The sequence below is a fragment of the Lipotes vexillifer genome, unplaced genomic scaffold, assembly GCF_000442215.2.
Source record: "Lipotes vexillifer unplaced genomic scaffold, Lipotes_vexillifer_v1.1 scaffold172, whole genome shotgun sequence".
Lineage (NCBI taxonomy): Eukaryota > Metazoa > Chordata > Mammalia > Artiodactyla > Lipotidae > Lipotes > Lipotes vexillifer.
Window position 1 is genome coordinate 1000815 of NW_006776799.1, and position 13218 is coordinate 1014032.

Genomic DNA, 13218 nt, shown 5'->3' on the forward strand with positions numbered 1-13218 from the left:
CCCTAACCCGCGGAGCACGCTGGGATTTGGCGCCCCCCTCCTCGGTTCAGCCTATATAAGGCTCCCAGTCGGCGCTCTCGGTACACGCGCTTCAACTTCGGTTGGTGTGTGTCGAAGAAACCTGACTACGACCTGAGGAGACCAGCGAAGAGGGACCACCGAGCCTCGCGAAAGGTCCGCTGAGCGGGCTCGCGTCCGGAGCCACTCCGGGCTGCAGAGCACCCAGCGGAGCCCACGCCTGGCACAGGTGTGGGACCCCGTCCTTAGTGTCTTCGCAGAGGAGTCCTCGCGTGGTGAGTATGCGGTGAGGATGTTTCTTTTTTTTTTTAAGATCACATTCATTCCCCCTTCTTATCGGAAGCTGCGGGAGATGGAGTAGCGCCTGGAATGTCTCCACGCACACCTTGTCACGCCTTCACTGGCTGTGCCCCAAAACTGCATGGAGAAACCTAGCCTTCAGGGCTTTGACTTCCAGAACCTAAGTCCAGATACGGACTGTAGACACATATGAGCTGCGAACAAACATGAGCTGTAGACGGACATGAGCTACAGACCAATTTGCAAATGCGCTGCAAAGTGATATGCACTACAAACTAATTGGCGCTTCAAATGCGCTACAAACTGATGAGCGCTTCAGATGCGCTACGGACGGATGGGCGCTTCAATGCGCTACAGACTGATGGATGCTTCTTTGCGCTAAAACCAGTATGAACTGCAACGATATGTGAGCCGCAGACTGATGACTGATTTGCGCTCTAAATGCGCTACAAAATCTGAGCTGTAGAAGATCAGCGCTACAAAAATGATAACGATTAGCACGACGACAGCACTCATTGCGCTACAAGACACAGGAACCGCAGAGGTACATGAGCTGCGGAACAATTTACACCTAAAATGCGCTACAAAGTAATAACAGCTGCAGAGGTACACAAGCTGCACTGTTTTGCGCTACAAAGAAACCAGCTGAAGCGCACATGAACTGAAGAATAAGATTACTCTGTCTTCTTGGAGGAACCCCACCCTTTGTCTCTTACACACCTTTTGGAATGGCTCCCACTATGTTTTTCTACAGGACGGTTCTCTGCATGATGGTGCTGTTAGACAAAATGGAGCCCTGGGCAAAAATTAGTGTTTAACATTCTGCCCACACCATTCCTGCTGGAGTGGAAGGGCGCTGACTTGAGCGTAAAAAATCTTTTGGTGGTGACAGAGCGGGCTGCCTTGCCTAGTTGCGCTTGATTGAAGTGGCGGTATAGTTGTAGTGGTGGCGCGAATTGGCGTCCAGCAACAGTTTGTGGAAACTGGTTTGCTTAGTCTTGGAAGGCGCGGGGTGGTGGTGGGGGGATTGGATCTGGGGGTGATTGCTCTTGTTGCATGAAATGAATCTGCCTGTTGGAGGCTGGTGGGAGGGACTTGGGGAGGGGGGAATCCTGGGAGAGGCATGTAGCCAGTCTCAGACCTGCCCCGCCCATCCTAGCGCGCCTTCTCTGCAGTATCTCCTAGGAACAGGCTTAGCACCTCCCAGCACCTACTCAGAGCGCGCCTCCTCTGCGGCGCGCCTTCCCAGAGCGCGCCTTCTAGACCCTGCCTCCCCAGACCCCGCGTCTCCCCGAGCCCGCCTCCTCTGAGGCGGTTCCTCTAGACCCCTCCTCCCTCTGAGCCCCCCTTCTCTGGAGTGGCTCCTCCGAACCGCACCTCTCAAAACTTGGCCCCGCCCTGAACCAGCCTCTTCTGGGCTGGCCTATGGCCCCACCTCCCCAGGGCTCACCTGCGCCTGCGCAATGTGAGCCCCCACCCCTCCCATCAGGTACCCCTCCTTTGCGCCTGCGTCTTCGTGGCCTGCGCCTGGTTGCACAGCCCAGCTCTCCTGCGGTTTCGCTGCTGCGGTTTCTCTTCTGCGCCGGTTTTGCTTTTTATCCACCAGTGTCTATAAATATAAGAAAAATAAATAAGAACAATTAACAACAATAGTAATTATACATGGCATTAATAATCACTTTGCATATGTTAAACAACATAATCCCACAATTTAAACTCCTGATAGTGGCTTATGAAGGGTGCTTCCAAGCTGACGTGGCTGGCGCCTCTAAAGGCAATCTAGCTAAACGTTTTTACTGCAAATGAAAAATAAAATATTTTAAATGCTTTTAACATCATTAAATTTTAAGAATTTTTAAATCTTAAAAAAATTAAAATTAAAAATTTAATTTTTTAAAACTAAAAAACTCAAGTTCTTTTTGACACACTAGTGGACCTTTGTGGTGGGACCTACTGGAATCAGATGCTTTGGTGGCTACAAAATAAAGAACAACTTGAACTTTGTTTCACAGGAGTTTTAAGTGACTTTGTTGGTGCTACTGGCTTGGCCTCTGAGCAAGGATGAGGTGTTTATCTGGATTTTTTTCTTGGAATTTTAGGGGATTAGCCCTGGCTAACTTGCCTACATAATTGTGCCTGAAACATTGTAGGCACAAATAAGTGTTAAATGACCAGAGTAAACTGGTTTATTCAGTGCCTTCCTTGGTGTCTGCAGTTGTGTTCTGGTTTTTTGCTCCTGGCTATTTCCTATGGTGTTTTGCTGTCCTGGGTTGTCCAAGACATTGCTTGCCTTCTCTCTCTCTCATTCAACAGGATCTTTAAAAGAAAAAAAAAAAAAAAAAAAGAATTTTTAAGCTCCAATAATGTAAGCAGTAATTATAATTCAAAGCAGCTAAATTAATTCAAAACACTCAAAATAATTAGCTTTTTTATAAACTAAAAAGCAAAAGCTAATTATTTAAATTTGGGGCAAGCGGATTATTTAATGGTACATAATTGTCATTTAAAATTTGTGTAACGTAACAAAGTGGTTACATGAGAAAATATAGATTGAAGGTTTTAGCTGGCATTTAAAAATATCTATATAAAACAAATTTATAGCTAACTGCCAATCCACTATTTATGTTTCTAACTAAATGAAGAAATTTTAAAACCTGGTTCCATATATTAGAAACCATGAGCCAGGACTGTTACAGGGGCATTTAGAGGCACTGGCTCCCAAAAACCTGTCACACCCCACCAATCACCCCTCCCCCCAGCCCCCAACAAGTATACAATCTATGGATAACGTGTGCTAATCATAATTACACCTTTTAGTAAGTCCCCAGGCCCCTTTTACCCACCTTGCCACCCCGACCCCTCTTTTCAGAATTTGTATCTGCATTTTAAAGAGGTTCAAAACAATGGTTTGAAAAATGTGCATATTATTAGAATTTGCATTTTGCAAATAGTACTCATAGCTCTCAAAAAGAAATGTGGACGTTTGCAAATGTAAAACAATTAAGCACTGTTTAATGAAGTGTCATTTACTAGTGCGATGTTTAATGTATGGCGGGTTTTGGCTACTTTTGCACCTTGGTGTGTTTGTAGGGGGGGTGCGGGGGATAGAAAGTTTCAAAAGTCATTGTGAAGAGTCAAAGATGAAGTAAATGTCTTTACTTCTTAAATAAAGTAAAGTAAAGTAAAGTAATACTGAACTCTTTTTCACGTGTAAAGGTGGCACCTGTCCCAGGGAGCTTAGCTTTATGCTGTGTGTCCTTCCAGGTTTTAGGCACGGGGCCCCTTGACCCACCTCCCCAGTCCAGTCCCTACTAAGGGGGTGTTTAAGGAGGCATAGTCCTATATTCAAGTCAAGTTACCGTTCTCCTGTTCCCATGTTAACTGGTGCTCCAATTGCTGTTTAAACATTTGTAAACTTTACTTACACTGTTGACTTGCCTGCCCACTGCCCTATCACTTTTAATGGTTAAACGGCTCTGTTCTGGGCAGTTAACTCTTTTAGGACTTAGAGTCCCACCCCAAAATTACAAACCCCAGGGGTGTAGGCCTTAGGCCTGATATTGGTAAAAGTTAAGGGCCTCAAACTGGTGATCTCCAAGGTAAAAAAAGGCCCTGAATTTGTTTGACCAGCAGTGTATTTAAAAATTTTACAAGAATTAAAAGATTGGGGGTTATGCATCCCCAAGTTAAATAGTTGCAGCCCCTTCCTGTTTTCCTATCTCCAGTCTCTTCTCACCTTTATATTACCTTCCTGTCACCAAAAGCATTTGAATTTTAAACTCTTATTGATCTTCTGTTTCCAAAAACAATACAGTGATTGTTTGCTGATTTCCTAATGTGTTGTTATTTCTCTCCTATCGTGTTTTGCAGATGTGAAAACCATCAGACCTGGGCCTCATTAAAGCCCACCCCAGTGACTGTGATTGACATATAGGTTGTTAACCTTCCTGACCTGGGTCGCGATGCTCCAGGCCATGCTGTGAATGCCTTTTCAGAAGTCTTGTCTCTAAGTTTTTAAGTATTAGTATCTTGATGACAGAAGTGACACCTGAGTCACCTGACCTGCGCTTATTAGTTGCTTTTTAATGGGACATTAAAACTCTTAAGTTTAATTAATAAAAATTGCATTATTTTGTGACCTCATTCTGTCAACAATATAATTGTCTTTAAGCAGCTGGAAATGAAAGTGTCACCGGCTATGATGTGTTAATTACATCTTCTGATTTTTTTTCTAAACTTGAAGATTTTGTCTTGCATGTCAACTATTAGCTGTTTCCATAGCCTAAGCTACTAAAGTAATTAAGTAGCATTTAAAACTATTAAAATGGCACAGTAATTCTGTCCCTTAAGGACTCTACTTGCTGTATAGCCACTCCTTGAAGAGGCCATACCCACAGTCCAGGGCATAAGGGAAAATGGCTGTGGATGGCAGGGCTGGGGCAGGGGAGGGGCCTAAAGAATGAGGAGGGGTCTTAGGAAGGAAGGAGGAAGGGGTATTTCTCTACAGCCAGGCATCATGTTTGATTACCATCAACTTTTTTTTTTCCCCTTGTACACTATTGGTTGAAATATTAGCTATTTTTCACCTAACTTCTCTGAATAACACATTTATCTTTGTGGCTTTATTTTACGTAATTAATTTGGTGTCCATTTTTTACCTTGATGGGTCAGAGAGGAACAGGTGACCAGGACTGCCAAGTTAAAATGTAGTGAATAGGCAGTCTGCCTCCTTTACATATTATATTTTTAAACTTTTGAGCACTTTCCTAGAGTTTTCCAAATATGAGAATTTGATGCCTGTTTAAAAAGATCATCAAAGTGTTAAAATAATTACTCGAAATGAATTTAACCCTATTTCCAGGAAGTACACAGGCCCTGTGTGCTGATTTATTATATGTGTGATTTATTGTCACCCTACCCATAATTAGGACATTTAACCCCCCGTCCCCTCCACTTCACACACACACAGTCACTCACCCCGCTAGGAGTGACCCATCCCACTCTCAGTTACAAACTTTTGGGTGGGGTTGTATTGACAAACCTTGTTTAAAAACCTGGGATTGCACACTGGTGACCTGCAAGTCTAATGAGGCCCTGGATTTGTCTGAGCAACACAGTATTAAAAAAAAAAAAAAAAAAAAAAAAAAAAAAAAAAAAAAAAAATTAGTTATCTTTAGTGGGATGTGCATACCCAGGTTGCCATAGTTGCAGCCCCTCCCTGTTTTAACCGCAGCCTCATTACACAGAAATTTAAAGTTTCTGTTCTTTATTAATAACTTCATTAATATCAGCTAACAGTTGTTGAATACTATGTGCTTTACCTGCATTATTTAATTAAATCCTTATTATAAGTTTGAGGTATACTATTATTGGGCTTCTTTGAATGTCCCATTTTATAGCCCAGCTACTCCTAGGAGACGTCAATTAATATTTGTTGATTGACTGCATAATAAGGAGGGAAACTGATATACACAGGTTGCTACTCATTGCCATTTCTGTCCCAAAGGGAATTCTCTTTGGGAAATCAAATTATGGTCCGAAAAGTAATTTAGACAATCCGAACTGGTTTGGTGGCAGTTGTTGTTTGTTTTGATGACTAGTTGCCTTCTCTGTAGAGGTGGATCAGGGTCGCGACAGTGAGCCAGAGTGCCCCTCTCCCCCCAGGTTGATAAATACAGGCATTGTGATTTTTAACTCACCCCTCCCCCTTCTTTTTCTTGGTTTTCTATTGGCTGGAATAGTAGCAACTTTTCAGGTAACTTCTCTAATAATAAAGTTATAATTTTGACTTTATTTTGTGTAACTTTTCCACTATCAGTCTTTGCTTGAAAGTTTCTTGCTCTGCTCTCTCCTTATAAAACTTCTTGTTTGGAGTGTCTCCTCATTCTTTATTAGTCAGTAAAGGTCATAGTGCTGTTGATACAGTTGTGTATTGTTGAATCATGATGAACAGGTGATTTTTGAGGAGGAAAAAGTCATTTGGACATCAAAAAGTAGGATGCTTTTCATTATCTACTGTCCTACTGATTAATATCTTTTTTGCAGGGCTTTTGTCTGTCTATGAACTATTGATGTGAGCAAGCAGAACAAAGAGATGCTTTAAATACTCATGTGTTTAGAGTACTTTAGTAGATACTTTAAATGATAAAATCTTATTTGTATTGTGGTGCTTTAAATGCATATGTTGAATGTTTGCTTTTATCTTCTCTTACAGAAACAAAAAGCTTCTGAAAACCAAAAGGCGAAAGAGTGGAAGAGGAGGCCAGGATCCAGGCCTCCCTCCCCACCAGAGTGAAGCTGTACCTGGGAGGTCTCCTCCCACCCCACCTCTCACCCTGGGGCCCGACTGCCCACCTCCTCCTCCTCCACCTCCCCCCAACCATCCTGCCTCCCCCTCCAGCTCCCCCTGCAGCGGCCGAAGGGGCCAGTACAATCCCAACCTGGCCGAACGAAGGCGGGAGGATCTCTCTGAAGAGATCAACAACCTCAGAGAGAAGGTCATGAAGCAGTCCGAGGAGAACAACAACCTGCAGGACCAGGTACAGAAACTCACAGAGGAGAACACCTCCCTCCGCGAGCAGGTGGAGCCCGCCCCTGAGGAGGAGGAAGATGACATTGAGCTCTGCGGAGCTGCAGCCGCTGCTGCCCCAGCCACTCCGATCGAGGAAGAGAGCCCAGAAGACCTTCCTGAGAAGTTTGACGGCAACCCAGACATGCTGGTGCCTTTCATGGCCCAGTGCCAGCTCTTCATGGAAAAGAGCACCAGAGATTTCTCCGTTGATCGCGTGCGCGTCTGCTTCGTGACAAGCATGATGACCGGCCGTGCTGCCCGCTGGGCCTCCGCCAAGCTAGAGCGATCCCACTACCTGATGCACAACTACCCAGCCTTCATGACCGAAATGAAGCATGTGTTTGAAGACCCTCAGCGGCGCGAGGCTGCCAAACGCAAGATCAGACGTCTGCGCCAAGGCATGGGGTCAGTCATCGACTATTCCAACACTTTCCAGATGATTGCACAGGACCTGGATTGGAACGAGCCTGCCTTGATTGACCAGTACCATGAGGGCCTCAGCGACCACATTCAGGCGGAGCTGTCGCGCCTCGAAGTTGCCAAGTCGCTGTCCGCACTGATCGGCCAGTGCATCCACATCGAGAGAAGGCTGGCCCGGGCAGCTGCCGCCCGCAAACCGCGCTCCCCGCCACGTGCGCTGGTGATGCCTCACGTCAACAGCCACCACCAGGTAGATCCGACCGAGCCCGTGGGAGGTGCCCGCATGCGCCTGACCCAGGAAGAAAAAGAAAGACGCCGAAAGCTGAACCTGTGCCTCTACTGTGGGAATGGAGGTCACTACGCCGACAACTGTCCTGCCAAGGCCTCGAAGGCTTCACCGGCGGGAAACTCCCCGGCCCCGCTGTAGAGGGACCTTCAGCGACCGGGCCGGAATTAATAAGGTCCCCACAAGATGATGCTGCTTCATCGCCACACTTGCAAGTGATGCTCCAGATTCATCTTCCGGGCAGACACACCCTGTTTGTCCGAGCCATGATCGATTCTGGTGCTTCCGGCAACTTCATTGATCACGAATACGTTGCCCAGAATGGCATTCCTCTGAGAGTCAAGGACTGGCCAATACTTGTAGAAGCGATTGATGGACGTCCCATAGCATCGGGCCCAGTTGTCCATGAAACACACGACCTGATCGTCGACTTGGGAGATCACCGTGAGGTGCTGTCATTCGATGTGACTCAGTCTCCGTTCTTCCCCATCGTCCTAGGAGTGCGCTGGCTGAGCACACACGATCCCAACATCACGTGGAGCACCCGATCGATCGTCTTTGATTCTGAATACTGCCGATACCATTGCCGGATGTACTCTCCGATACCACCCACGCTCCCACCACCAGCACAACCGTCATTCTATTACCCGGTGGAAGGATACAGAGTTTACCAACCCGTGAGGTATTACTACGTCCAGAATGTGTACACTCCAGTAGATGAAAACGTCTACCCAGACCACCGTCTGGTTGACCCTAACATAGAAATGATCCCTGGAGCACACAGTATTCCCAGCGGACACGTGTACTCACTGTCGGAACCTGAAATGGCAGCTCTGCGAGATTTTGTGGCCCGAAACGTGAAAGATGGGCTCATTACTCCCACCGTCGCACCCAACGGAGCCCAAGTTCTCCAAGTAAAAAGGGGGTGGAAACTGCAAGTTTCTTACGACTGCCGAGCTCCTAACAATTTCACCATCCAGAATCAGTATCCTCGACTCTCTATTCCAAATTTAGAAGACCAAGCTCACCTGGCGACGTACACTGAATGCGTACCTCAAATACCAGGATATCCGACCTACTCTGCATATGCCACGTACCCGACCTACCCGGTAGGATTCGCCTGGTACCCCGTGGGGCGAGATGGACAGGGGCGATCGCTCTATGTCCCCGTGATGATCACCTGGAATCCGCACTGGTACCGCCAGCCACCGATGCCCCAGTACCCACCGCCGCAGCCGCCGCCGCCGCCCCCACCCCCACCACCACCGCCGTCTTACAGCACCATGTAAATACGCATCATGTCCTTCAGGATCTCTGCCCTCGAAATGAACTCCTGTTCAGCTTCTCAATCAGTGACTGCGTGCTAAATTGGGCTATTGCACCTTCAGACCAGCCTGAGGCACAGGTTTTCTCTGAAACGGCTACAGGAGGTCAGGGCCACCCTGGACTGGGGCACATCCTAAAGCACCAACAGACCTCCACTGTTTGGTGGGAGTGACAAAATATTTACCAACAAATCATCTCTGTTTTCCACCTTAACTGCCAATCTAATTAAAATTCGTAATAAGTTTACTTCCCAGCAAACCCTGGTAGCCTGGGTTTTACCTGCTGAAACCTCTGTCACCATATGAATTATTGGCTGCCAGGTTCCTCATTTAATAGTTACTGAGAAGCTGATGCAAACACAGGAAATGCTGTTTTCTTTATGGAGGGGGAGACAAGGAGGAGGAGGACATGACTTTTCTTGAAGTTTCGGTACTCTCTTTACATCTTTGGAGGACCGAGGCCTTATTAAGGAAGCCACAATTATTGGTGCAGTGTGAAACGACTTCCATGATCTTTTTGCTGCACCCTTTGAAACTTCACCATCTTCAAACTCCACTTTCATGATGCAAGGAGCAGCAACTCAACTGGTTCCCCCAGGAGCAGGCAAAACCCCTGCAACAGAAACACCTCAGGCCTCAGAAGGAAGTACGCTTAGATGGACGTTGGCATGTTTGAGTGTGCCTTCACATCCTGGTGCAAATCACATGTACCCAATAACTCTGGCTTTGTCACAACACCTTACCATCACCATGCCAGCAATGGCTTCCACAAAACCTTAAACCTGGTAACCAGAGACTATTGGTGGCTCCAGGTGTGTTAGATGTTTGTGAAATGTGATCACCTCTCAGTCATGTATGAGGGCTAACGAGTAGCAAATCAAAAGGACCCCTAAATCCCCGTATCCAAATCTTAAAGGGGAGACTCAGAGTTAATGTTACCAGCTTGACCTGGAACTTGAGAAAGAATTTTCAAGAGTGCTGTTAATTGGCTGGAAGAGCATCACCTGAAGTCTTGGGAGCATCTTCCCATGTCTCTGCCTCCATATGCATCTGGGCATTTCATCATCAGTCCCCTCACTAGACTGTAGCACTAGGATGCTTAGGGAGGGGGAATGATTTTAGCACCCTCTAGGGGATGGAGCCGATAAGCTGCCAAGGAATGAAAGACCTCCGAAAGCAACTCAAAGCAACAGACAACACAAGAGTTGTCTTCAATCCAGTGACATCAGCTGGTGTCTCCTGGACGCTTTGTGCTAACCTGGCACTGCCTGACTTCCTTTAGCCTGGTCCCTTGCTACTACCTTGAACTGTTTGTCTAACCTCTCTCTTTCTGTTTACTACTGCCACTAACCCTGCTGCAGGATTTGTGTCATCCTTCCTGCCTGGCTGCTGAGACTCTATTTTGCTGCCATGCATGGAGAAGAAAGAGGCAGGCTTCTCGGAGCATGTGTTTCAACACACAGTCTCCAACAGTTTGAGTAGAAAAACAACATGCTGTATATTTCAAATTGCCTGTCATGAAGAGGAGTCTAATGGTGAAGTTTCACTTTTCATCAACATCATCTTTCACATATTCATTATCACCCTTTATCCTTGCATGTTTAAATACTTAAAAGTTTTAGCTGTAGGTTGATAGTGTCCTTTTAACAGTGTTTTAAAGTGGTGACTCTGCTTTCAAAAGTTATTTCCATTGAATTACAAAGTACTATCCAAGTCTAATTGTTAAATTAATTAAAATTGATAAGTAAGGTAGTGTAAAATATTTCTTTACTGTGAACTCTTACAACACTGTGAATGAGAGGCTCCTCAGAACTGGAGTACCTGTATAATAGTTCATCCTGTTCATCTTTAAACTTCTAACATCATCCATAATTTCAATTTTTTTTTATTGGGCCTTTAAAAACACACAAAATGATATACAATTTCAAGGAAGATACCTAATTGGCTATTTAATTCAAAACAACTTTTTCCTTTTTTTTTTTCCCCCCCCAATGGAAGCAGAAAGCTTGTCAGTCATTCGTGTTTTAGAGTAATTACTTTTGAAATGGTGCATTTGTGCTTCTGGACTTCTTGAAGCGTCACCTCAGTTTACCTCAGATACCAATCCATCCTCCATACATTTGAATTTAAGTTGTTCTGTGTCACATTTACAGTTGTCACTTGATCTTCAAGCTGCAGAGGGCCTAGAAATGGGCTGTTGTCTGCAGCCGTGGCATGTGCACATGGACATTTGCCATCCCTACAAGCAGAAGTCTGGAAATGTGGCAACAACTGTCAGGGGAGAGCGTGGTGGTGTGGGTGAGCAACTCGCGGATGAAGAGTCCCTGACACGCTTCCGGCTGCTTCGTAAAGCTTGTGAAAACCTGTTTGGCAGTGTGTACTATGCTCTATAGCTATATATGCTATCTAGAAGTGTAGGTGTTAAGGATAAGTAATCTCAAATTTATTCTGTAGAATCAGAATTAAGTTTCCTTTCGCTCATGTGATTTATTTCATTGCTGTTGATCAGCTATCTTAACTGAATACAATTTTTTGGCATTTCCCAACAAAATGCCTTATTCAACAGAAAGGGGAAAGCAAAGAATTAAATCTCTAAAGAAGGTGGAAAGGGAGCAAAATAGAAACAAAGGAGATAAATAAATTAAAACATCAAAATTATTAAGCAAAGCCAACAGTCTACCTTTTGAAACAAATTGACAAAACTGATTGACTTTTGGCCCAAATTTTCAGGGTTAATTAAAAAAATCAAGGAAGAAGGTATAAGCTCCCATTGTTAGGTGGACGTGGAGAGAACTAGCTAAGGTCACCATGTTAGGTTGTTGAAACGGAGGAAGTTTACATACATTTCTGAAGGGTCAGTTTAGTTTGAGCAATGAGGTATTTGTATTAGATACTGGAAAATGGAGAATTAGTTGGAATAAATCATGTGAGCTAGCACAGTGAACTTGCAGGTGCACAAAATAAGAGGGGCACATCTATGTAGTGCAGTCTGGATTTCTGTTTAAGTTTGCAGGTACCTCTTGGACTCCTGAATTGATCCAGTCATCATCCACCACAGATGTCTAACATCAGATAGAATTCCAAGATTGGCAACAGAGAACACTGCTAGAAAGACCTGGGCAGAGATAAAGGACCACCTGCAGAGATGAAGAGCCTGATGGGAACCATGCTGTGTTTTCATCTTAAAGAAAGAATGCACATCGGTTGGGACTGAAAGTTCTTTGTTGTTTCAGATTGTAGAATGCTATCAAATTGGTCTGTGGAAAATTGCATTGTTTTTATATCTTTGTGTAATCAGTATAAGTAATTGGGGATATATATAATCATAAGTATTTTAGAGTGGGAGGGACTATTAAGTAATCTTAAGTGGGTGGGATTAGTTAAAAAGCATGATATAATGTATTAGATATCTCTGTAAGTGGACATGTGTACTTACTTATGATCCCTTACCCTATGATTGCTACCCCTAAAGATTTCAAATAAATTCAGAGGGAACTGCAGGGAGATCAATCTTTTTAGGGCTATTGAACATGGATAAAAACCTAGTGGGAGAAAGTTCAAAGATGATTGGATAAATAATTTAATAGAGCCACTCGGCCCTGCGTATTCACTCCAGGGATTGAGACTGTAAGCAAAGCCTTTAGAGAGTTAGGATAGATAGATGCCCTTTGAGAAGTTGTTGCTGGAGTGAAATTGATAATGATGGATAGTAAAGATTCATGGAAGTTACAGGAAAGTGATGAATAAGAACCATTGCTTATGCCCCTGCCAGTAGCCTTCCTCCTCACCTCTGCCCCTTTTCCCTAACTCTACACCTCCTACCTATCCCTGCCCCACCTCCCTGCCCTTCCCCATTTTATTGCTGTTTTCTCTTTACTCTGTATTTCTATTTACTAATATTGTATTGATGTTAGAGTAAAAATTCAATAAAGATTTAGTGGTTAAGTGCAAACTCTGTCTCGATCATTTCAGCATACACTGGCATAAAGTGAACAGGGTTGGGGGGGACAGGAAAGGGGGAGAGGGGGAAGGAGGGAAGAAGCGGGGAGAGGGGGAAAGAGGAAAGGAAGGAGGGGTGAGGAAGGGGGAGAGGGGGAAGGAGGAAGGAGGGGTGGAGAGAGGACAAGGGAGGGTGAAGGAAGAAGGAGGAGTTAGGAGGGTAGGGGGTCTAGAGGATGGGGTTGGGGGTGGGAAGAGGGGGGGAAGTGGTGGGGGGAATATAATGAATACATCAATCAAGCAACCCAGTATCCATTATTTACCCAGAATACTCCAGGAAATCAACGAAATCATTCCTG

General features: G+C 44.9%; 1 protein-coding gene across 2 annotated transcripts; it reads left to right on the forward strand.

Moving 5' to 3' along the window:
- Positions 1-82: 82 nt before the first annotated feature.
- PEG10 (paternally expressed 10) lies at positions 83-12872 on the forward strand. Of its 2 annotated transcripts, none has more exons than NM_001291378.1 (2): positions 83-304; positions 6533-12872. In NM_001291378.1, exons 1-2 carry the CDS (start codon positions 300-302, stop codon positions 7734-7736), a joined length of 1209 nt encoding a protein of 402 aa, NP_001278307.1. In that variant the 5' UTR covers positions 83-299; the 3' UTR covers positions 7737-12872.
- The last annotated feature ends 346 nt before the right edge of the window (positions 12873-13218 follow it).